The 27,039-nt window shown below is 38.6% G+C and overlaps 1 protein-coding gene across 1 annotated transcript in view; it reads left to right on the top strand.

Moving 5' to 3' along the window:
• The window catches only part of LOC122642949 (1,4-alpha-glucan-branching enzyme 3, chloroplastic/amyloplastic), a 35,727-nt gene that overhangs the window by 8,494 nt on the left and 194 nt on the right, over positions 1 to 27,039 (top strand). The window contains exons 9-20 of the mRNA XM_043836570.1: positions 2,809 to 2,899; positions 3,761 to 3,862; positions 4,285 to 4,387; positions 6,329 to 6,466; positions 6,645 to 6,716; positions 6,899 to 7,003; positions 16,618 to 16,695; positions 16,769 to 16,879; positions 17,916 to 17,996; positions 18,961 to 19,065; positions 19,295 to 19,380; positions 19,483 to 19,537. Coding sequence (XP_043692505.1) covers positions 2,809 to 2,899; positions 3,761 to 3,862; positions 4,285 to 4,387; positions 6,329 to 6,466; positions 6,645 to 6,716; positions 6,899 to 7,003; positions 16,618 to 16,695; positions 16,769 to 16,879; positions 17,916 to 17,996; positions 18,961 to 19,065; positions 19,295 to 19,380; positions 19,483 to 19,537 — 1,127 coding nt within the window. The remainder of the gene's footprint in view (positions 1 to 2,808; positions 2,900 to 3,760; positions 3,863 to 4,284; positions 4,388 to 6,328; positions 6,467 to 6,644; positions 6,717 to 6,898; positions 7,004 to 16,617; positions 16,696 to 16,768; positions 16,880 to 17,915; positions 17,997 to 18,960; positions 19,066 to 19,294; positions 19,381 to 19,482; positions 19,538 to 27,039) is intronic.

The raw sequence follows: 27,039 nt of genomic DNA on the forward strand, positions 1-27,039 counted from the left end.
CCTGTTCTGACACACCCCAACAAAATCGTGTGGCTGAATGGAAGAACCATCAATTGATGGTAGTGACTCGGTCCCTTCTCTTTGAAATGAAAATGGACAAGTCTTTCTGGGTTGATATAGTGTTAACTGCTTGTTACCTTATCAATCGGATACCCTCCTTTATCCTAGGTGGGGGCATTCCTCATGCTTTACTTTTTCCTTCTGAACCTTTATTCCCTTTGCCCCTACATGTCTTTGGGTGTGTTTGTTTTATTCGAGACCATACTCCAGGGTTATCGAAATTAAACCCCAAAGCTATTAAATGCATTTTTCTGGGATATTCTCATGTTCAGAAGGGGTATCGAATTATCGATGTTTTTCTCCTGTTCTTCGCAAGTATTTCATTATTGCTGATTTTTTTTTCTGAGTCTCAGTCTTATGTACCTGAGACTGTTATAGATCCTTCCTTGGATGAGGATCTTCCCCTTTGTGTTGTTCAACCCCATGTGCAGCCTCCTGTTGTTCGGCCTCTAGTCATTCGTGTTTATCACCATGTACCTCGTCCAAGGGAAGAAGTTGCTGCCCCTGTTGATGCTCCGCCTGCTGCCACGTCTTTGCCATTATTGGATCCTATCCCTGATCCTCCCTTTTCTGATTTGGATCAACCCATTGCTCATCGGAAAGGTACCCATCGGTGTGTTAAACACCAAATTTTTTTTAATGTTTCTTATGCTGGTTTATCTCCCACCTTTCAAACTTGCATTTCCACTGTTGCATCTCATCCTATTCCGAAGAGCATTGTAGAGGCATTATCTATTTCTGGCTGGAGGACAGCTACAGAAGAAGAATTACAAGCGTTGGAACATAACTACACTTGGGACCTTGTTCCACTGCCCCCTGGGAAATCTGCCATTGGTTGTCGTTGGGTTTATGTGGTCAAAGTTAATGCTGATGGATCTCTTGCTCGCCTGAAAGCTCAGTTGGTGGTTAAAGGCTATGCACAGGTGTATGGTGTCGATTACTTGGATACCTTTTCTCCAGTTGTCAAGCTCTCCTTTGTTCGTGTCTTGATCTCTCTTGCCGCCTCTCATCATTGGCCTTTGCATCAACTCGATGTTAAGAGTGCCTTCCTTCATGGATATCTCCAAGAGGAGGTATATATGGAGCAACCTCCAGGGTTTGTTGCTCAGGGGGAGTCTGGGTTAGTTTGCAGATTGAAGAAATCTTTGTATGGATTGAAACAGTCTCTAAGGGCTTGGTTTGGCCGATTTATAGAAGTAGTTCTTGAGTTTGGTTTGTCACGATGCAATAGTGACTACTCTCTTTTCTACCGTCAAACAAATGCTGGAAGAATTTTTCTGATTGTATATGTTGATGACATTGTGATCACTGGTGATGACCCTACAGGAATTGATAGTTTGAAAACTCATGTATAACAGAGATTTCAAACTAAAGATTTGGGAAAGTTGAATTATTTCCTAGGAGTTGAAGTGGCTCAATCCAAGAAGGGAATATCTCTCTCACAGCGGAAGTATACTCTTGACTTGCTTACGGAGATTGGGATGCTAGGGTGCAAACCTCTTGATAACCCAATGGATCCCAATATCAAGCTTGTTGCAGATGAGGGAGATGCCCTTGATGATCCAGAAAGGTACAGAAGATTGGTGGGAAAGCTGAATTACTTGACATTCACTAGACTTGATATTTCATTTCTGGTCAATTCATGTCATCTCCTAGGACACCTCATTGGGATGCTGTGATTCGGATTTTAAGGTATCTCAAGTAGGCTCCTGGACAAGGATTAGTGTATACTAATCATGGTCATACACGAGTTGAGGGATTTTCTGATGCAGATTGGGCTGGATCACCGATGGATCGGAGGTCAACTACAGGCTACTGTGTATTTGTTGGAGGGAACCTTGTCTCATGGAAGAGTAAGAAACAGAATGTGGTGGCTAGGTCTAGTGCAGAATTTGAGTACCGAGCTATGACTCATGCTACCTGTGAGCTGGTTTGGTTGAAGATGTTGTTGACTGAGTTGGGGTTTGAAGGCTCTACACCAACGCAATTGTGGTGTGACAACCAGGTAGCGATACATAAGCCTCAAACCCCGTATTCCATGAGAGAACTACACATATTGAGGTGGATTGTCACTTTGTAAGAGAAAAACTCCAATATGGCGTAATCTCTACAAAGTATGTCAAGACTGGAGAACAACTTGGTGACATTTTTACCAAGCCTCTAGTAAGTGGGAGGGTTGACTATATTTGTAACAAGCTGACATGATTGATATATATGCTCCAGCTTGAGGGGGGGTGTTAGAAATATATGTTGGAGGGTAAAAAGGGAAGAACTCTCTCAAGATTAGCGTCAGACAATCTGGTGCTCATACGAGGGCTTCCCCTCTATTTCTTGTTATTCCTTTTATGCCCCTGTAATGTGCTGCTGTCCTATAAATATAAAGAGATTTTCAGTTCTGGTCTCTTTAGCTAGAGAAACCAGCTTCTCCCTCAGCCTCTTCTCTTCTCTTTTTCTTATTTACAGTTTTATTAATAGGGTAATACAATTCATATTTATTGAAATGATTTTGTTTTCAGTTTTTTATTTCTTACTAAAAGTTAATGGACGGAAATCATTGTTATAGGGATCTATATTTGACAATAAGAACACTTCGAGAATTTGTGGTTTTGGAGCCATAGCTCATGTTGTGTAGACAATTGTTCTGCAATAGTAATTACTGTAGATCTGGTAGGAGTAAACACCAATATCATGGACTTTAATACTAAACAATTTTATGTTTTTCTATGTTCGAACTTTCTACTTGGATAGGTAAACGAGGGCATCACAAATACTGGGGTACTAGAATGTTCAAGTATGGAGATCTTGATGTGCTACATTATCTTCTTTCAAATCTGAAGTGGTACTCTATGAACCTTCCATGGATCCTCCATTTGAAATATTTTGAATTATTGGAACTGCCTGTGCCTTTTTTTAAGACTGTCCTATTGCTTGGAAAATATTAAGGAACAATAGGAGGATATATTAAAGGGACTGCTAAAAGTTAGGAGCATCAAATAGAGAAAAATGAAAATTTTCTTTTAAGATCACGACTGGAGCAGATCACCCTAACAAACCAGACCTTTATGAACGAATCTATAACTACATTAGCCAACCTAGGTGCCTATGAGAACTTAAGGAGCCCTACTGCTTAGTTGTCTCTTGGTGCATTACTCTCCCTGAAAATTTCTTTCACTCTTGTAGAAAATAATATTATTTTAAAGGAAGACTGAAGAGCAAATCCTACCTTCATCTCCTCTTCCCCTGAACTCCCTTATCAAAAAAAGCAAATGCAGTAGTCATCAAAACTTTTCCTTATTTCTCTAGAGGGTACTAATTATGCTTCCAAAATTTCTGGTATATTCTGCACACTTTAGAAACGCGCCCTTTCCATAGGAACTACTGATCAAGTTTGGCATTCTTATGAAAATAGCTTTCTTTGAAACTTCGGTGCGAATATCATTTAATACTCTGGAATGCTAAAATGCCCTGTTACCCTTATGTAGGACATATCTTAACAAATATTGTCTCCCTCACCGTTTGATGGGTAAATTTAGTCTCATCAAATTAGCCATCAGTTGTTTCCCTACTGTTTATGCTTTTTGCAGTTTAATTTCTTATCCTCCCTCATATTTTTGGGGTGTTAATAATTTTTATCTTCTCTTTACTGCTTTTCTGGGTATAGATTACATTGTGCATTTCTTATGAAATAAAATTTGAACAGGTGGGTTGTAGAGTATCAAGTTGATGGTTTCCAGTTCCATTCGCTCGCATCCATGATGTATACACACAATGGTTTTGCTTCTTTTACCGGTGACATGGAAGAGTAAGTGTTCCATCGAAGTAATCTAGAAGATGCAGTAACTACTTAATCAAATTTAAGTGTTAAAAGATCATTTTTTACAAGATATTTGGCTTAAGAATGAGAGTTTTGCATCATTAACTTGATCATAGGTCTCAATCTAGTATGCATCAATATTTTGACTACAGTTGGTCAGACAATTGGAATGATAAAAAACCTTATTTTTCAGTTTGGTCAATATGATGTAAAGGAATTAGTTTCTGTTCAACACTTCTCCTTGGAAGGCGCATACTTTTCTAATGCTTAATTAATCATTTAACTTTATTCCCCCCAATAAACTTTTTTGGTGGATATGTATTCAAGTGATTGCCTTCTTGCTTTGCTGATTTTGCCACAAGTATTTGTTAATTAATAAAACCTTAAAAATAAATATTGTTTATTTCCAGGTATTGCAATCAGTATGTAGACAAGGATGCTTTGATATACCTGATCTTGGCAAATGAGATGCTACACGAGCTTCATCCTGATATAATAACAATTGCTGAAGATGTAAGAAGTTCTATTCTGCTAGTCTCTATATTATTCCAAGATTTTAATTTTCTCACTTTTATGGTATGTGGCTTATAGATGGCAAAATGTCTCTGTGTCAAGCATGGATACCAAGTCTTAAATATATAGACCTCAAAACTCCTAAAATATCAACACATCACTAGGACTCTGACTGTCTACTTCTTGTGCTATGATTTACACATTTAGAATAAATGGTTGATGGTTGATAGTTGATGTACAGAATGGAGAAGATGGTAAATGTGAATTTCATATGAATGGAATTAGAGTCACAAAAGTTAATTAAGAATTGTCTGTATACTTATGTCTAGATTGTGAGTTTTGGGCTGCAAGCCTTTTACATAACTTGGTTGCTTCAGTATAAACGAGTAATTGGTTATGTTCTATGATCAAACTAGGGTAACTTATAGTTCTTTTTATTTCTCACTTTATCTTTTGATGATCTTCTTTTAATTTTATTAGAAGGGAAATGAATTACAACCCTCCCCCCTAAAATCTAGAATCTCAACATGGCTTATTATAATCAACAATTCAGCCTTGAGAGACTTCCCTATGTCCATCAAATTCCTTGCTGCCCCTAACTTGGCTAAATCATCTGCACAAGAAGATGGTGAGTCTTCCTCAATAAGTAACTTATGACGGCCAGCCCAAGGGGGTAGTCCAGTTGGCAAGGACCAACACATCACAGTTAGGAGGACATGAGTTCAACTCTCCTTGGGGCCAACCAATCCAAAAAAATAAAAACTTATGATGGCCAGTGATTGTGTAGTCCTGAGCCCAATAAGAATATGATTCCCAATATACTCCATCCTCCAAAAGGGTTAAGAGAGCAAAGTTTCAGGGAGTTCATAATGCAGGATGGGTCCAAATATTGCTCCTTTTTTAATATGTATTGTATACAGTTTTTTAATTCTTTGGGTTTTTTTTTTTGGTACTTGGCTGAATAATCAGTCTAAAAGATAATAAATATTTTAGTGAGTGGCATGGCCCATTAGGTATTAGTTTAGGATTTATCTAATAGTAGCTGTTATGAGGATCTTGTGGGGCCCATTCTTTAGCTGTTAAAGTTTTGTCTTGAATAGTGTCATATTAGATTGAGTTTCTGTTTTAAGGTCGTAGTTTAGCAAGATAAGAGTCCTAAAGGTAGCTTCTAAGTTAGTGTACTCATTTTAGGAAAATTAGATATGAGGAGGATTCTATTTTTTATTATTTCTGAATATTTAAATACATGTATTCATTCCTCCCTTATGAATGGATGGAATATAGAATTTGGATTTAAATTGTGCAGCCAAGAAGGCTTCCTCTTCTCCCTCTTTCTCTTCTCTTTTCCTCACATTACTATTTACGGGTAATGTTCACGGTCTCAAAAAAGGCCTCTATCTTTTCTCTTTCTTTCTCCATTGCAGGCTGCCGAACTCAACAAATCAGCAAGCCTTGTCAACTCTGTTTTATCAAGAAAATAATTCAGATATGGGCTTGTGGTGCAACCGATCTGATCTTTGATTCCTAATTTGGAATCAGGGTTGGCTGGCTGCATCAGTTCATGGTCATAAAAATCAATTGATTTTGGACTGAGTTTCCAACTTAGGTTGGAGAGAACACCCCTTCTCCATCCACCCAACCCCCCCCCCCCTAAAAAAAAAAAAAAAAAAAAAACGACCCTGTCTGTTTAAATGCCAAGTTAGAGTTGTCTGATTACTATGAATTTGGTGGGGTCAAAGGATTAAGAGTCTGCAGCCAGAATCTTATATCTCAGAAGTTTTTGGTTTTTTTTTCCCAAAGTTTTTAGAGCCTTGCATTATCTGTGGTGAAATATATTACAGAACTGGTTTGCTGAAACGAAAGTCATTTTCTTCTATGTATTATTTTAGATTCATCATAAAATCTGACTGATACTAATATTCTCTGTTAAATGTTTAGCAGGTCACACTTTATCCTGGGATTTGTGAGCCAACTTCGCAAGGCGGTTTGGGATTTGATTATTATGTCAATTTTTCTGCATCAGAGATGTGGTTGTGGTTCCTTGGGAATGTCCCTGAGCATGAATGGAGCATGGATAAGGTTCTATCATATGATTTGCACATTAATAATCTGTCATTAAATATATTGTGTTTGGAAATGAGGGTTTTGATTTCTAATTTTAACTGCAGTGACTTTATTATGTTGTCTCATTAAGATTTTAATAAAATTTAGCCTCGAGTTTGTATTTCTTATACTACTAAATTCATAACTAATGCAGATTGTGAGTGTACTAGGAGGCAGCAAACAAAATAGAGATAAGATGCTTGTGTATGCTGAGAACCACAATCAAGTAATGTTTCTGCAAGTGCTCAGTTTGAAATACGTTTACTATTCTTTTTCCCATGTGTACACATGCGTGTGCGTGTGTGTGTGCGCGTGCGCACACATGTGCATGTCCATGCTTCCATGGCGTGTGTGGTGTCATTTAGCAGTTACATCTCTTGGTGATCCATTATAGCAATTTCATTGCAGTCCATATCTGGAGGCTGTTCGTTTGCAGAAATACTGTTTGGTGACGTAAAGGAGGATTCCTTTGATTCCGAGAATCCAGTGCTTAGAGGATCTTCTCTATACAAAGTATGATGCTACATGGCTCTTTTAGTCTCTTCACTACAGAAATAATTTTTTAGCTGTATCTGCTCTTCTCTGGCACTGCTCGTTCCTTTTTTCTACCTATGCTTGCTTACTTGGCAAATCATGGTTTTATTTCTGGTTAAAAAAAGGAACCCTCTAAAGGTTTAGGGGTGTTGCAAATTTAATTTAAAACTTTTTCTGACTACCTCAATTTTATTTATGCTACTCCTTGTTATACTTGTTGAATTTGTTGTTTTCTGCAAAATTATAAAGTGCATTTTAATGTAAGAATTGAATAAAAGCGGAAGAATTACCATTTTTTTTTGTAACAGAATCAGAACAAAAACTAACAAGTGTCTAGGGTTGCCCGAGAGAAGAATAAAGGGGAGAAGAAATGAGAGAGAGAGAGAGAGAGAGAGAGAGAGAGCAGACTGATTGGGAAAGAAGTGGAAAGAAGTTATCCCTAATCGGCTGATAAGGATATATTTATAATAATGTAAATTCAATAAATTACAATGAGGTCCCTGAATTACAGAAAATCCCAAGCAGCATATAATTTAATTCTTAACACTCACGCTTAAGTTAGAGCATAAATCACTCATGCTCAGCTTGGAACAATTTTGAAGAAAAACATTCTGAAACAAAGCATAGATAAACAGGTTACCAAGTTGATTTGCAGAACTAAGAAAATGAATGGAGATCAGCTTCTGCATAACAGTATCTCAAACAAAATAATTCAACCTCTATATGGTTGGTCCACTCGTGGAAAACTGTATTACTAGCATTATAAATAGCTGCTTGATTGTCAAAGAACATATCAATGAGTATGATCCATGATAAGTGATTTTGCCACACCAATTCAGTTGCAGCATGATCCGTGGCTCTGTACTCAATTTCTGTGCTAGACCGAGCTGTTGGAGTTATTAGCAAGGAAAGTACTGGTCTCTCTTCCCCAACAGTATTATGAAACATTTGCAGCAATGGAAGGTTCCATAACCAAACTAGTAAAGTCATATTCTCCTTCTGTTCGCATCCAGTTACCATAGACTTTGGAACCTTCAGGTGGAGGTATTGAAGTTAAGTACTTTAGTTTGCCTCTTGCATTAATGTAAATCTTCACAGCTTGTGCCGACAATAAGTACTTAGAGGCCCAACTAAATTTTATAGCTGTGATTTGTACATTAACAACATCCACCAATGTTTAAAATCACGCATTTTAGAAAGAAACATAGTTTTCAAGGCACCACGGTGACCTAAGGTGGTGGAGGGGTGCCTGAGTGCTTAGGCGACCAAGGCGCCCCAAGTGTTATTTTTTATTTCCCCTCTTTTCTGACTGTTACAAATCAGACACTAACTAATCAGTAGAAGAGTGGAGAAGAAGAAGAAGAAGAAGAAGAGAGAAGAGGAGAAGAGGCACACTGCCGAGAGAGAGAGATGAAGGCAGCATGCAGTAGAGATTGTATTTTCTATCGCAGGTCTTGGGTTCTATTAACAATAAAAGACGAACCAAAAAGGTAAGTTTGCTAGGGGATTATTATGAAATTACCCCTAAGTCCTTACCAATTCCAACTTCACAAATAAAGACAAAAAAGAAAGTAAATAACAATATAACATAGAACCCCCAAACCCAAAATAACTATGACCAAACTACCCCTAATTCTCAACTCTCTCCCTCAAGCTGGAGCATATAGGTCTCCCATGCTCAGCTTGTTACAACATGTGTGAAAATTAGGGGCAAACAATGACTTGGTGAAGACATCAGCTAGCTGATTTGAAGATGAAACAAACGGGGTCTCAACTAGTTTTTTTAAGACAGCATCGCGAACAAAGTGACAGTCCAACTCAATATGTTTGGTCCGCTCATGGTAAATAGGGTTACACAGCTGCCTGGTTATCACAATACATCTTCATCGGCGTAGGCACCGAAAATCCCATCTCAAGAAGGAGAGACCTGAGCCAAATCAACTCAGCTGTAGTGTGGGCCATAGCCCGGTACTCCGCCTCTGCACTTGACCGCACAATAGTAGTCTATTTCTTACTACGCTATGAGACAAGATTACCCCCAACAAACGTACATCATCTTATAGTTGAACGACGATCACTTGTCGATCCAGCCCAGTTTGCATTAGAATAAGCAACCACGATAAATCGACCCTTTATCGGGAGCACCCTTCAAATAACGACGAATGTGAATGGCAGCATCCCAGTGAGCTTTTTGAGCAGTTTGCATAAACTGGCTCAGAACACCAACAACAAACGAGATGTCCGGTCTCGTTACAGTGAGGTAAATCAACTTCCCAACTAAATCCTGTATTGGTGCACATCCTTGAGAGGATCTCCATCATCTACACCAAACTTTTGATGAGGATCCATGGGAATATCCACTAGCTTAGATGCAAGCATGCTAGTATCAGATAACAGATCTAAAACATACTTCCTCTGGGAAAGACTGATACCCTTCTTGCTTCTCACATCCTCAATGCCAAGAAAGTAGTGAAGATCCCCTAAACCCTTCGTCTGAAAGTTCTACTATAAATAAGCCTTTACCTCAGCAATGGCTGACACATCATCACCAGAAATAATAATATCATCAACGTACACAACAAGAATAACCAACTTGCCACCATGACGACGAACAAACATAGAATGATCAGAATAACACTGTGAAAACCCCCACGATACAACTATAACACTGAACTTCTCAAACCATGCTTTGGGTGATTGTTTGAGGCCATAGATTGCTTTCTGCAATTTACACAACCGAGTACTATTCTCCCCCTGAGCAACATACCCAGGAGGTTGCTCCATATAGACCTCCTCCTCATGAAGATCACCACACTAGAAGACATTTTTAATATCCAACTGAAACAAGGGTTAATCAAAATTAACTGCCATAGAAATAAGTTGGCGAACAGAATACAGCCGAGCAATCGGAGAGAAGGACTCAAAATAGTCCACACCATAAGTCTAAGTATACCCCTTGGCAACCAGATGGGCTTTAAGCCGCTCAACAGAACCATCCGAAAGGTATTTGATTGTGTAAGCCCGGCGATACTTAACAAGTTCCTTTCTAGGAGGCAGATCAACCAAACTCCAAGTGTGACGAGATAAGACAACATCCTTTTCCAAATCCATGGCCTTCTTCCAACCCGGAAGACGAAGAACCTCAATATGATTTTTGGGAATAGAGTGGGAAGACAAGGATAAAGCAAACGTATGAATAGAAGAGGGTAAGTGAGAAAGGGACACATACTTATCAATAGAATATAAAGAAGTGGACTTTTGAGTGCAAGAGCGAGTACCTTTACACAAGGAAATATGTAAGGCATCAGTTGAAGAGGAAGGTGGAGCTTCACTAAATGAACAAGTTGGCAGAGGTGGTAAAACAGGTGGAGCCGTTGGAACCTCTTCCTATGGTACTTCCTTGTCACGCCGCCGATAAACCTGTAATGGTGGTGTAGAGAATGGGACAAGAGCAGGGATAGGAAGAGGAGCATCAACACGCCACTCATCCTCTGAGACAGAGGGGGAAGAAAAATAGGAACAGTCCTCAAAGAAGGTGACATTAGCACTCACAAAATACCTATGGGTGATAGGGTCATAACACTTGTACCCTTTCTGGGTACAAGAATATCTAAGAAAAGCACATTTAGTGGACCGGGGAAGAGAGTTTATTAGAATGAGCATGTAGATTGTGAACAAAACAAATACACTCAAAAACACAAGGAGGTAAATGAAAACTGGGCTGACCAGGAAAAACAATGGAAAAGGGAGACTTGTCGGCAGGAACAGAAGGCATTTGATTAATCAGGTAATAGGCAATAAGCACCCCTTCTCACCAAAATTGCTTTGGAACATGCATATGGAACATAATAGTGCGGGCAACCTCAAGTAAATGTCTATTCTTACGTTCCGCTACCCCATTTTGTTGTGGAGTGTAGGAACAATTAGTTTGGGGAATCATTCCAAGAGAAATACAAAAATCAGAAATATCACGTTGAACATACTCCAAAGCGTTATTTGAACGAAAAATTTTAATAGGTAAACCAAACTGAGTTTTTATTTCATTACAAAAATTTTGGAATGTAGAGAGAAACTCGGAACAATCCTTCAAGAGGTATAGCCATGTGAGACGAGAATGGTTGTCCACAAAGGTGACAAAATACACGGAACCACTCTGATTTTTAACACGACAAGGACCCCAAATGTCCGAATGGACTAAAGAAAATAAAGACGAACTAAAAGTGATAGTATGAGAAGGAAAAGAGGCATGGTGATGTTTTCCCAACTCACAGGCTTCACACTCTAACTGAGACACAGAGTTAAAAGAAGGAAATAACAACTTTAACCTAACTAAAGAGAAATGGTCTAAACGACAATGCCACTAGAACGGAGTTACTCCACCAACAGAAGCAGCAACGGCAAGCTAGGCAGGAGCACCATGATCAAGGTAGTAGAGTTCATCTTTTTCACACCCTCCACCAATCTTCTTCCTTGTGTGAAGATCTTAAAAAACACAACAGTAAGGAAAGAAAGTCACAGAACAATGTAAGGCTTTAGTTATTTGACTAACAAAAAGAAGATTCAATGGTAATTGAGGAGCATACAACATAGAGGAGAAACTCATGGAGGAACTGGGAGAGAGAATACCATGCCCAGAAATAGGGGTAGAGCCGTAGAAGAACCATTTGCAAGGATAACAGGAGATGATGAATGTGTAGGTGAATAACTGGTAAATAAAGATGACTTATTAGTCATATGAGCAGAAGCTCCGGAGTCAATAACCCAAGATGGAGTAATAGTGGTAAGAAGAGCAGGTGTACCTGCATGAGCTAGAGTAGCAGAAGAAGAAGAAGGCCCAGTGGATGTAAGATTGGATGCCTCCAAGTGTTGTAAACGCTGTATTATCTACCTATTTGGGAGAGATCATCATGGTGAGGAGCTGTAGTAGAACCACTAACTGGTAGGGAAACCTGTGGAGAATCACTATGACCAGCACCATCACTACCCCCTTCAGACGCTGCATGATTGGCTGACTGAGTCGTCCAATCTGGCTTACCATGCTTGTCCCAACAAAAATCAACAGTGTGTCCAGTCTTCCCAAAATGAGTATACTTCCGAAAAGGTCTATCACCTGACTGATCACTAGTTCACGACCATCACCACCACCACTACCACCACGTCCTCCCTCTGAGCTATGTCCATGACCAGCCACAAAGGCAAAATTCTCCTTGGGAGAAAAGTCAGATTTCCCAAGAGAAGTGATACGCTGTAGGCGAGAGAACGTGTCAGCAAGAGTAGGGACAGTTTCTCCAGCAAGAATATGTCCCTTGACAGACTTCAAATCAGAAGCTAGCCCAGCCAGAAATTTAGACTCAAAACTCATTTTGCTGTACTTTTAATTTGTCAATATCGGTGTTAAGAGGCTGAAAAACATTTAATTCCTCAACAAGGCCTTTAAAGGTGTTGTAGTAGTCTTGGAGAGGTTTGTGGGGCTGCCGGAGCTGAAAGAGTTTCTCATATAAGATATAGACTCGATTCATGTTTTTATCCTGAGAATAGATATCCTTCAAATCATCCCACACACCCTTAGCAGTGGTGTGAAACTTCATGTTTGCAGCAATCTCTGGTTCCATGTTGTTCCATAACCAAATCAAAATAATGACATTTTCTTGCATCCAATCCTCATAATCTTTTGAAGCGGAGGCAGGTGGATTGGAGGTAAGATACTTGAGTTTCTTCTTGGCCATAATGTAAACCTTCACAGCTTGAGCCCTTAACAAATAATTTGAACTCCCTTTCAGCTTGATAGAGGTGATAGTAACATTCACAGTGTCAGTTTGAGATGTAACCAGTGGATTATTTTTGTTTTCTCCCATAACACCAATAGGAAAAAATAAAACCAGTAAAAAAGAATACCACAAGAGAACAGCCAGCCAACGATAGGGCAGCAACCACTCAACAAATAATGAATAACAAGTCACCAACTATAGCATCCAACAATAGAACAGCAATCACACACAAATCATCAACTGTAGCAGGATTCCAGAATAATAGGCAGTAGAGAGAAATAAAAAAACCACTATTCAAGCTTGGAACCAGCAAAACCAACCAAATAACCCAAAACACAGCACTGGCGGCAGTTTTAAGGGAGATTTTGCAGAACTTACAATCAGCAGGGTAGAAGAATCTGATATGATGATCGAAGCTAGTACCTGGAGAGGGGAATGAAATCCCAAAAGATCAGGTGGAGCAAGTAAGCTGAGCAGAAACTGTGAATACAACTGTAGGGCTCAAAAAGGCTCAGAAAACAGAGCAGCCGCAGGTACAACTATCACAATATGTAGAAAGACCAAAGGCAATCGATCAGGCCACCAAACCAGAGTGAAAAACAGGTCGAGTCTTCCTCTATGCAGATACGAATAGTCCTCCAAAACTCAAAAATAGGAGATACCAAATTTTCGAAGAAACTCCATTCTTTTGAATTCTGAAAATAGAAACCTTCCCAATCAAAACTTCAAGGGAAAGTCTGCACATCACCAACAACTATCACAAAGAGTACTCCATTCGTGTATAAGGAGTATTCAATCCATTAAACCAAAAAAAAAGAAGCAGCAGCAGGTGGCTGCACACCAAAAAACTGAAAAATCGAAAGAGGAATCAGCAGAAGGAGATTAGAGAGAACCCTTCTACTGATTAGTAAAGCTCTGATACCATGTTACAAATCTCTGATACCATGCTACAAATCAGACACTAACTAATCAGTAGAAGAGTGGAGAAGAAGAAGAGAAGAATAAGAAGAGAGAAGAGGAGAAGAGGGACACTGCCGAGAGAGAGATGAAGGCAGCCTGTGATAGAGCTTTTATGTTCTATCGCAGGTCTTGGGTTCTATTAATAATAAAAGACAAACCAAAAAAGGTAAGTTAGTTAGGGGATTATTATGAAACTACCCCTAAGTCCATACCAATTGCAAATTCACAAATAAAGACAAAAAAGAAAGTAAATAGCATAAAACCCCAAAACCCAAAATAACTATGACCAAACTACCCCTAATTCTCAACATTAACATTATTAAGTATGCTCCAATATGTACCTTATATCATAAAAAATCAACATTGAGCCACATCGAGTCATCAAAAATCAATATTAAGCCACATCAAGTTATCAAAAATCAACATAGAACTAGATTACAACATAACTAAAGAAGCAAGCTATTGGAAGTTTGAAATAATCAAAACATACACTTGGTTTATACTATTCTTGGAATTGGTTATTGTCCAGGTATACCCAAGGATTAAAATATTAGTATCAGGTATCGTATTGGAAGGGTGATTTTAAGAGACATCGTATAGTATCGAAGAGACGCAAGATACACATGGAAATGTTAAGGATACATGCGAAATACAATGTTCAAGCATAAAACACTATAAATAAGTAATATGTAAAATATAGTTTATAAGAGATGTATAAAGTGTATTGATCAATATCAATCCTATTGGGTCATGTATCGACCCTATACAATGGATACTTTTTTTAGGTAGCGTATCGTGCCGTATCGTATTGGTACCCTAAAAATAAGATACGTATCGGTTACTATGGGCGAGTAAGTTAAGAGACTTAAAACCAACCATGTGTATACCTAGTCTCACATTTGGTCTATACTGTTCTTAGAAATATGATCTTATCAATAAATAATTAAACTGCTCTCGATTTAGAGAAATGTTCATGTTCTCTAAGAAGTTTGATTGATCTAATGGTTTTATTTGTACACGAGACTTTTTGTATTAGGCAGAGCACAAAACCAGGTTTCCAACAAATCCAATATTTCTTAATCTAGTTTATATTGAAGGAGTTATGTTCCGGTCAAACCTTATTTGATGTGCGCGAATGCAGTCAAAATTGCTTAGAATGAAAATATTTTTTTAGATATCAAAACAAATGAATATTTTTACCACACTTCTGGTTTTCAGCACTGTTTTACCATATTAAATTTATGGAATTTTTAGATTTGAGAAAAACCCCAACATCAAAAAGTTGAAAATTTCACCTACCGCCAAAAATCTAGTTTTTGTTCTTGAATTGGGGGGTTGACTTTTTATCCTTTTTGAAATTTGATTTTTTTAAACTATTTAAATGGAATAAAATAGCAGGTAATTGCTTATTTATGAATAATATATTAAGTAAATGAATATAAAGACATTTACTTAAATGATATTTGGCATAAATATGTGCCAGGACCTGGTTCGATACCAATTAAACCAGTACAAGGCGCCCTGCACTAAGACGACTGTCACCCAGACCCCTAGAAATCCGCCTGGACACCTAGGTGGTGCTTTGACAACTAGGTAAAGAAAGTACAGCAAAATAGAACCAGTGACTGTAATAATTCAGAATCAGCAGCCACACCAAATATCAAACCAGAACCAAATAATTTTCAGCACCAATATATCGAATCAGAAACATAACAGAGAGATACACGAGAACCAAACCCAGATCCAAATATCAGGTGACAAAACAAACCAGAACTGCAGAGCAGAACAAGTACCAAACCGCAAGAGAAAACATAGCCAGATTTCAAGAAGTAGAACCAAATCACAAAGAAAAAAATGGCTCTGAAATTGAGGTCGAATAAGCTGTTCTATAAGGAGAACATCTCTGCAAAATATGGATTGATTCTGAAAAAGGAAAGTTGCCTTTCTGAAAAGTCCTACTTGTATAAAGACTATCAAAAAACTGCACTAAAACAGATCTGATGGGTCTGAAGTTATGGTCGATTGACCGCTTTTGTTAATAGAACAAGTCTACAAAATATGGGCTGAATCCAACCATGGAAAGTTTTCCTTTTGAACAATCCTACTGCCACAGGGATTTTCAAGAAAATCGATTCAGAATGCAGAAAAGATTTGTGATTAATGGAATGTATCAATGGAGAATAAGGCTGGGAATACTTGCTTCTTTTAAGCACCATAACCAATAACCAATAACCAATCATATCCCACACAGTATTGTACATGGCACCGTATCACACACCAAATCAAACCACGGCCATACCTCGATCAGATCACGTAACAGACCAAATCACATTAACACATTAATCCCTTGTCTCCTAATTTCAACTAACAGGGAACACATCACGTACACTAGCAGCAGTAGTTGTTGCGCATACCACACGTCGTTCCTTGAAGACTCTCTAACCAGAATTGATGGGTTTATAACACATTTAACAATGGTTAAGTTTTCTCTTGTACCATGTAACAGAATCAGAATAAAAACTAACCAGTATTTAGTGTTGCACAAGAGAAGAAGAAAGAAGATAAGTAAGAGAGAGAAAGAGAGAGCAGACCGATTGGGAAAGTTATCCCTAATTGTAAGTTCAGTAAATTACAATAAGGCCCCTGACTTATGTGTATTTACACACGTCCCTGAAAGAAAAACATAAGTACAGAAGGACCCCTGTGACACAAATTAATTCTTAACAATTTTAACTACAACCTTATCTGGTGTAAAGATTCTTCTATGGCATTCACTATGTGTGGCATTAGTTCCCCCCTCCCAAATTGAAAATACAGTGGCTCCTGTTTTACTCCTTTTCCTGAATGCTCATTTTGCTTTGTCAGATGATCAGATTAATTACATTTACCATAAGTGGCCATGCTTACCTCAACTTCATGGGAAATGAATTTGGGCATCCAAAGGTAGGGTTTTATTGGCTTGAATATCAATGGAACTTCTATTTTATCTCTGATTAACTATTCTGTTGTGTGATAGAGGATCGAATTCCCTATGCCTAGCAACAACTTCTCGTATTCGCTTGCCAACCGTAACTGGGATTTGTTGAAGGATAAAGGGGTGCATAATGATCTGTTTCTCTTTGATAAGGTATCGGTTTCATCATTCATGTTTTTACCCTAGAGCTATGGTTTCAAATTTGGCCCTCCGTACTTTATTTCAGACAAATTGGGTTCAAGAAACTAAATTCTCGAGTGTGAATGCTGCAGAAAATTTCAGATGTATAAGAAAGCGAAGAGAGAGAAATTTGAACCTTATTGTTGATGTAAATTTAAATGCTTTACAAGTGTACTGCATATAGTTTGTTTTTGGGTTATTATTGCTATTATTTTTATCGTGAGCATGGTTTTCCATTCTAAAAGAATTCAAAGAGGTAGAAAAAGAAGAGTTTGAAATATAATGGATGCCCATTTTTAGTTTTGTACACTTAATACACATGTAAATATGAATATACAATTATTTCTTTTTGTTGTTGATAACAAGAAGGCAAAGTATCGTACAACCAATATTGCTATATATGGCAGAGCAAGCCTAGTGATTTCGAAATACTCACTCTCTGAAAGATTTTTCTTATAGATTATTGTTATCAATGTCCAAGTTAAATTTTTTCCCTTTTGGTCATTTGGTGGGTAAAATAGACAGAAAGGTGCATGTAGATACATTTGAACCCACAAAACCTACCCAAAAAGTTAAATTGATCTTGTCATAGTCAAACGTTGCCTTCGATGTTATTGAGGATCAGCTTTGCTGTTGCACTACTGCACCAATTTGTGAGCCTTTCTACACCATTTTTGTCATTTGTGCACTGTGGTTGGGGGCTCTGTTTGAGCAAACAAAGCATAAGCTTTGGCAGGGGCTTCCTCTGGTTGAGGAAATAGAGCATGATCTGTTATTTTACCCATCGGAAATTGTGGGTTTTTTCTTTTGGTTGCCTCTTGCACTAATAACTCCCTCTGTCCTCTATATTCATTTGAACTTTTCCTTCTACAGTAATTACATTTTCAGTGATATAAATAACCACCCGCTTTCCAACTTGTACAATTTATAAACGGTATTTTTTTGGACTGTATCTGGAAGTTTTTGATGTTGGCTGTGTGAGCAGTTTCTGTTGTTTTGTGTTACATAGGACATGATGAAGTTGGATGAAAATGAAAGAATGCTTTCAAGAGGTCAATCCAACATCCACCATATAAATGACACTACCATGGTATGAATGTTCTTCCACTCATTTGCTAAAATTATTCTGGATTCAGTCAACAACCAAGGAAGAGCAAGTTAATGCATGTGTCTTCTAAGGTGAAGAAAGTTGTGGAAATTAATCTTCTCAGATGGGGCATTATGCATTAATGTGTAAGGAAAAGGTTGAGCTGCACCTAGTGATATCTTTTTGTTCAGTGTGAGTTAGCTTCCTATATAATTTAGAGTGATTGAAGCAATGTCCTTGGATGGGCTCATATCAGTAGTTCATGGTTTCTGAAGATTGACCATGATGAACTTGTTCTCGTTAATTTCTATGTGTTTTACATGTTCATTGATTTGATAATCTGTAGTGCTGATTTGCATTCGAGTCACGGACGCATTCCTTCTGTGTTAATCAGGGAAAAGATTCTGCATTTGCTCCATAAAGTATACAATGTCATTCCCAAACCAGGTATTGTCTGGGGAAACTACAGTTCAAGAGATTGAAATCGGCTCTGGAATCAGTTGCCGCCAATTCCGATCCAAATCAGTAAGAATTGGCCATAAATGACCTAGAATCAGTAAAATGTTCTTGGAATCGGCTGATGGATTGGCTGGATTCAGGATCAGATGTGGCGAATTCCAATCTGCATAGGCAGATCTGTTCCCGGTTCCATGAGCACTGGAGGAAACAGAAGCAAGTAGTTGATAACTTGATATGGACATATATGCCTGTAAATTTTGTTGATATTAAGTAAATCAGAAGTGGTGGTAGTCCAGTCTGACAGCTCACATTAAACTGATCTTAGATCAAAGTACCCAAACTGATGGGATTATCCAAACTTTAAGTAGTATGAATATTTATCCAGCCAACTTCATTTGTATACATTTTATTTTTCAATTACATTATTTTCTGCAACACCTGAAAAGCATGTCAGCTTCAAAGCACTCTTGGAACCACTGGATATGATAGTACTTGTTGTTTATCACAGGTGATATCTTACATGAGAGGTCCTTTTCTCTTTGTATTCAATTTCCATCCTAAGAGTTCCTATGCAAGATACAGTATAGGTGTAGAGGAAGCTGGAGAGTATCAGGTAATTGACTTGGTTACACCAATAAAAATGCCCTGCACCTCTTCCTTTTATATCACACGTAAGGGAACTCTTACTGAATTGTAGTTCCATTCTCCTTATTCTGTTACCAAATTTTATTTATAAATGCATTGGATATAATCTTTGTTTTCTTTCATAACTGAGTAGATATTGATGGTTGAAGTAGCTATTGTCACTTCCCAAGATTTATAAAGAGGATAACATTGGACAGGTAATACTGAATACTGATGCAATCAAATATGGAGGTGAAGGACATGTAAAAAATGATCAATATACTCAAAAAACCATTGGTAAAAGGTATTATGGCAGTTCCTGAATCTTTTTGGCGTAGATCCTCTTTTGTGTTGCATGATGTTTTGGTGAGTCTCTTTCAATGTCTCTGAACTTTGTATGTTGCAGAGTTGATGGCCTTCGAAACTGCTTAGAGATTCCACTGCCTCGTAGAAGTGCTCAGGTCTCTCTCTCTCTCTCTCTCTTGTGGGTTAGCCACTCTGTAGAGTAGAGGGTAGCTCTTGCATAGTAAATCCTGCAGTTTCTTGATGCAATCAATTCTGATGATCACAATCAAACGCATTTGTTTTCCCATCAATGAAGAAATTTAACAAGCAATGGAAATCCCTCTTCCCCCAAACAACCCCCTGGGCGGAAGGAAGGGAAAGAAACTGTGATCTGGAAACAGCCTCTCTGCGAAAGCAGGGAGGCTGCGTACATTATGACCCTCCCCAGACCTCGCAGTGGCGGGAGCCTCGTGCACTGGGTACGCCCTTGTTTTTTTTTTTTTTAAAGGGGTGTGATTCAACTTTGGAGATATCCTTTTTCAGTATATCATCAACTCATAGTTGTCAAGGCAGCCGGTTCTTTCTTGGGTCCAAGGAGACAGCACGCTTTGTTGACGCTTCACGAGTTTATACTAATTTATGTTTTTTGTTGTTTTTTTATTTATTTTTTAATAATGAATATGTTTATATTATATCTTATGCTTTGTTTATCATATGTTGGTTTTCTTATATTAGGTCATTGCTAGCATAATTATATCATATTACATTGATATGGCTTCTATATTGCGTATAAGCATAATTATATAAAATTGTTATTGCTGCATTATATATAATCATGTACTACACCTAGGCCAGGGCCGTGTTGCCTAGTTGCCCCTCCTATGCCTTGGAAAACTTAATTGCCCCGACAACTGTGCATAAACTGGTGTGCATGTCACTTGTATGACACATAACAAGAGCTCTCCTAGTTGTAACACACTGATGTGAGGACCATGAATTTCTATCCTTTGGTAAATCTGTTACATGCACGGCTCGATATCGTATGAATCATGGAGCAAATATGCTGGATTATCATGCATGGTATGCATGGGATGAATGGGAGCACTATGGGATGCTTATGAGCATTATCTACGTGGAAGTAGTAGTCCTATTATGTAGGTTATGGGGATAAGTGGTAGTTGTAGATAAGTGAGTTATTATTATTGTGGGAGTCATTGTTCTAGGGAGTAGTTATGTAAGTGATGGAACGTGTGTTGTTTAAGTAATAAAACATGTTAGGTCTCTTTTTAGTTGGAGAGGGAGTAGTTATACATCTATTCCCTTAAAAGTCCTATTGTTAATGAAAAACGTAGGAAGGTTATCACTAATCTACTTGTGTAGAAGAGGCAGGGTTTCCTCGATAGAACCCAACCCCTAATTATCTCACATTCTCTCTTTCCCTTGTGCACCTCACTCTTCTACAATCTATTGCACGATAGGTAAGAAGGGAACCGTCTATATACCAGACTGGTATCAGAGCAAGGGAATGGATGACAGGGTCGACCGTCTTGAGGATGACGTTAACTCCGCCAATGAAGGACAGAAGCAAATCCTATCCAGACTTGACGGGCAGCACTAAATCCTCACCAAGTTATCCGAACTTTTAGAGAAAATGAGTTCGGCTGGTCTTAACACGAACACCCCCGAGTTGGAAGGGACTTCGAGATCGGCCAATCAATTTCTTGGTTCGGCTCGTTCTCCCCCTTTGAATTATGCCCAACGTACTATGTCTCAACAATCGTTCATACCCAAGCTAGTAAATTGGATTTTCCTTGCTACAACAGCGAGGAGCATAAACAAGCTGGACATGCAGGGTCGAAAAGTTCTTCCGGTATCATCAGACTCCTGAAGAAGAAAAGGTTTGGCATGTTTCCATCTTGAAGAGACACCCAATTATGGTGCAAGCTGTACCAGCAAGATGAGGCCAATGTGGGTGATGTGGCAAGGATTTTGCGACGGAATCCATACTCGGTTTGGCCCTACACAGTTTCAGGATTTCTTTGGCTAGTTGGCGAAGCTTCAACAAATGGGATCAATTAGAGAGTATCAATCGAAGTTTGAGAAGATAGTAGCCAAGGTGGGGATCCTTATCACCCAGTCGACAGCTGAGCTGCTTCATCAGCGGTTTGAAAGATGACATCAAGGCAGATGTTCTTGCCAGCCGCCCCACCACCTTGTCTTCTGCCATCGGGTTAGCCCTACTATATGAGGCTACGAACATCTCCCAGGGCCTTGCATCTCTCACCTTTCAGACAAGAGGGATGACTCCAACTGCCAATGAACCAATTGGCGGAAGCACTTCCATACCCATTCGAAGGGTGACACCTGCTGAAATGCAAGAATGGAGGGCAAAGGGGCTTTACTTCAACTGCCATGAAAGATTTGTTCCCGGTCATCGTTGCAAAAAAATTTTCCTACTCGAAGGTTATTATGAAGAAGAGGTTGATCTTGAGGACAAGATCAATTTTTAAGGGCAGAGGAGTGTTACATGCACAGCTGGATATCGTATGAACCATGGAGCACATATGCTGGATTATCATACATGGTATACATGGGATGCATGGGAGCATTATCTACGTGGAAGTAGTAGACCCATTATGCAGGTTATGGGAATAAGAGGTAGTTGTAGATAAGTGAGTTCTTATTATTGTGGGAGTCATTGTTATAGGGAGTAGTTAAGTGATGGAACGTGTGTTGTTTAAGTAATGGAATCTATTAGGTCTCTTATTAGTAGGGGAGGGAGTAGTTATACATGTATTCCCTTAAAAGTCCTATTGTTAATGAAAAATGTAGGAAGGTTATCACTAATCTACTTGTGTAGAAGAGGCAGGGTTTCCTCAATAGAACCCAACTCCTAATTATCTCCCACTCTCTCTCTCTTTCGCTTGTACACCTCACTCTTCTACAATCTATTGCACGATAGGTAAGAAGAAGGGAACCGTGTATATACCACAATCATTGACAGTAGAGACGAAGTTGTCACTTAGATTTGGATTGAATGCCTTTAAAATATGACTCTAGCATAGCTGATCAGACCGTGAGCTAAATCCAGTTTAGCTTACTAAATGGAGTTGGCTACATGTATCCTTACCCTCCAATCAGCTCTATTAGAGGTCAAACTTGATACAAGGCCTAAGTTATGCGTGTCTTTCCTCACCACTTCTCCTAAGGTCATTTGAGGTCTGCCCCTGGCTCTTTTAGTTCCTTCAATCTGAATCAAATCACTCCTCCGTAGTAGGGCATCCAAAGGCCTTTGTTGAAATGGCCATGCCACCTCAAATGACTTTCTCATAGCTTATCATGTATCGGAGCTACTCCCAAATCAGCTCTAATATGATTGTTCCTTACTTTATCCTTCCTAGTTTTGCCACTTATCCATCTCAACATCCTCATTTCCGTTGCACTAAGTTTATCTATGTGATACTTCTTAACTGCCAACATTCCGCACCATTCATCATAGCAAGTCATATGACTAAAGGGCATACCCATTGCACAAGGCTCCTGCCACTACGGGGTCATATGACTATCTTATAAAATTTTCCTTTAAGATTTAAAGGAATACACCGATCACACAGTACTCCGAATGCACCTCTCCATTTCATCCATCCTTTTTTAATTCTCTATGAAACATCATCTATATCACCTTCTTTATTTATGATTGAACCTAGATACTTAAAATAATCACTTTGCGGAATTTCCCTAAAAACCGACTTTGCATTGGCTACTTGCTTGAAATTTGATCTTCCCCAAGCGCCAACCCTGATTCATCCACCACTCTACTACTTCTATGTTGAATCTGGTTTATCTCTGGCCCCTTACTCTACCTGCCCCAATTAAAACCATTTGATTCCAAGGTTAATCTCCATAACTCCAACATGGCGTTAATCCCTGCTTTTGTCTCATCCATCAAAACAATATTATCACCAAAAGGCATACACCGAGGAACCTTATCTTGAATGTCTCTGGTTAAGTCACCCATGATAAGCGTAAACAAATAAGGGTTTAAAGCTGATCCTTGATGTAACCCAATTGTAATTGGGGTTCACTACCTTAACCACCCATAGTTGTTACACTTGTTACCACACCATCATACATATCTTTAATTATGTCCACATATTTACTTGAAACACTTCTCTAGTACTTACCAAACTAACTCTCCAGGGACTCTGTCATAAGCTTTTTCTAGTTCAATAATGGAGATTCTTCTTGCAATCTCTAAATCTTTCCATAAGTCTCCTAAGCAAGTAAATAACTTTATTGTGGATCTTCCTAGTATAAAATCAAATTGGTTCTCCATAATAGAAGTTTCTTGTCAGGTGGGTTTCAATAACCCTGTCCCATAATATCATAGTATGAATCATTAGTTTTATGCCTCTATAGTTATTGCATCTCTGAATATCACCTTTATTTTTGTAAATCGGAACCACGATGCTTCTCCTCCATTCATCTGGAATTTTCATTGTGCTTATAATCTTATTAAACAGCTTGGTTAGCCAAGATAAACCGCAGATTTCTAAACTCTTCCACACTTCTATCGGGACCTCATATGGGCCTTGTGCCTTGCCTACTTTCATCCTCCTTAAAGCTTCTTTTACTTCAGACACCCTAGTTTTTTGTATATATCGGCAACATGTGGTGTCTTGATGGGTAATGCAGTCTTATAGAACATTATTACTCGAAGTGTCTTCATTTAGTAGGCTGCAGAAATAACCTTCCCATCTCTTCGAAATGTCCTCATCCTTTATTAGTACTTCATCATCTTCACTTTTAATACGTCTAACATGGTTGAGATCTCGACTCTTCCTTTCCCTCACTTTAGTTATCTAATAAATAGTTTTTTCCCCTTTCTTTGTACTTAGATTGTTATAAAGGTCTTCATTTTTCTTCGCCCTTGCTTTTCCCACAATCTTTTTAGCTTCATTTCAGGTAAATTTATAACTTTGTAGATTCTCTACATACTTGGTCCTTTGCCATGTCTTAGAATTAGCTTTCTTAGTCTTAATGGCTGCTTGAACCTCATCATTCCACCACCAAGTCTCTCTTGATGACTGACGCATAGTTGTCAAAGCGTTTGGGCAACTCAAGGTGTTGGAGGGCCTTCCTGAGCGCTTAGGTGATGAGGCAGCCTCTAGGCTGCGCCTAGGCACCGTAAGCGTGCATGAATGATTTTAAAACATAGATACAGTTCCTACTTCTCAAACCCAAAAGGACAAACCATATGGCAGGGTTCATGGACACAACTGTCCACCCTGAAGTCCCCTTTTGGTGTAAAGTAAGTATGTAACGTAAGGACAAACAAGTTCACCCAGTATATATATATAAAATTGTCTTTATTAAAACACACATGAATCGTAAGGGTAGTGGAACAGAGGAGATGAGGAGTCACACGACACACGGAGACATTCTTGAGACTGCCGGTTGGAAAAGGACATGTGGGCACAATTGGATAAATTCCATCCACCAATTGTACTCTATTTTCTCTTTTCCTTCCTTGTCCCTTTGTATATAATTTTCACCATTATATTAAACCCAAACAATTTAGGCAAAATAACCAACTGACCAAGGAAGCAAGTAGTAAATAGGGTTCCAACTTTGGTTCCTTTGTCCCACGATGAAATCTTCTTCTCCCTTTCATTTTTTTTTTTTTTTAATACAAACTACAAAGGCATGGTCCCATGCATCACACTTATATAAACATTCTATACAAACTCAATCAAAACATAGGGAAGGTATTTAATCTTATGTAATAATAAAAAATACCAAGGTATTCAATACAACAAGACGGTGGAACACCTAGGTTCCAAAAAAAAATAAATAAAGCCTTCCTGCCTAGGCGACAGTTTGACAACTATAGAATGGGGTTTTACTTTCGATTTGCCTAGGACATCTTTAGCAACCTTCTTAATACAAATAGTCATCTCATTCCACATCGTGTTAGAGTCTCCCTCAAAGTCCCACTTTCCTTGTTTGACCACTTCATCAGTAAATGATTTCAAAGTATCTCCTTTTAAGCTCCACCACCTTATCCTACGGCAAATAAGCTCACCTTTCTTACGATTCTATGGAGGCACATATCCATGACCATTAATCTATGTTGTTGGTTAGGCTCTTCCCCGGTATAACCTTACGGTCCTTAACGTAACAGTCTATCGAACCTTCTAGTTAGGAAGAAATATATTTGGCTACTATGATGCCCACTTTTGAAGGTAACTAAATGCTCCTCTCTTTTCAAAATAAATGTTTACAATGGATAAATCATGAGCCATAGAAAAATCTAATACTGAGATCCCCTTCTCATTCCTTTGTTCAAAAGAATTTCCTTCATGTACACCTTCATAGCCTCTACAATCTTTCCCAACATGTCCATTTAGATCACCAACCTGTAATAATCTTTTATCCTTGACTAAAACCTTGCACTAATCCATCCTTGTGTTCCCATTGTAACTTACTACTTTCACCAATCCTACTTAAGGTGCTTAGGTGCTAATTATATTGACAACCTCGTTTTCCAACACAAGTTTGATGGATATAATCCTATCTCCGAATATTTTAACATCCACCACATCATTCTTTAAATCTTTATCCACTACCATGCCCACTCCACTTCTATTACTTTTATCCCACGTATACCGAAGTTTAAAGTCGCCCAACTCCTTAGTTTTTTTACCCTTCCATCTAGTCTTTTGAATACAGGCTATGCCAATCCTTCTTCTTCTCATAACATCTATCAATTCTAGACTCTTGTTAAAGATCCAATGTTCCAAGATGGTAATCTAATCCTACGCTTTTGGACTAGCTTCTTTACCCACACTCGTCCACGGTGCAAGAACCCTGGCCTACTTGTCACCACATCCGGGTGCCGACACGGCATGTCGCTAAGAGGGGACACCCTAGCTAATCCTTGCTGACTTTTCACTACACCCGGGTCATAGTGTAGCACATCGCTTATTCTCTCGGGGAGTGCCTTAGCATAGTGTTTATAATACAAGGTTGTAGAATCCATGTAAAAGGGTTCAGCTAGGGTTTTTTTCTGTGCCGGCTGCTGACTTGATGCACCAACCATCCTCTTTTATCCGGGCTTTGGGACCGGCAGCAAACACTGGCAGATTTTAAATAGCAGAGAGAAATCCTGGAATTAATAGAATTCTTCTATTGAAAAAAGACCTGATAGAGCCATGGCTTCATACATAAACTGAATAGAAATAGATGCAAATGGTAGAAACTCAAGTAACGGCAGTGTAGAACAGTTTAAAAAATAAATATGAAAATAAACTAGTGCACTCTAAACATATCTGAAAACATGCATTTATGGAATAGCAGCGACCGCAGGCCTTTGATCAAACCTCTACCCAATTATTTCTAATTGATTGACCATCAAGCCAATCATAGAGAACTCTTATAACTTTCAAATGCTAGGCTGATTAGAATAAGCCTATGCTGGTTTAAATGAGTCAAAGAATAATTCTGAAAGGTACGGAAACTGTCAGAAGGATCTACTGGTTTTGGTATTTTGATCATTGGCTACCTTGGCCAAAATCCTGTTATCTGCAGATGGTTTGTTCAGGGCCCATGCTTTCAACCTTCGAAAGTGCCTGTTGTAACACTCCACAGTTCACACCTTGTAGACACAAATGTTTGT

The sequence above is a fragment of the Telopea speciosissima genome, chromosome 10 (assembly GCF_018873765.1).
Source record: "Telopea speciosissima isolate NSW1024214 ecotype Mountain lineage chromosome 10, Tspe_v1, whole genome shotgun sequence".
In the NCBI taxonomy this organism is placed as follows: domain Eukaryota; kingdom Viridiplantae; phylum Streptophyta; class Magnoliopsida; order Proteales; family Proteaceae; genus Telopea; species Telopea speciosissima.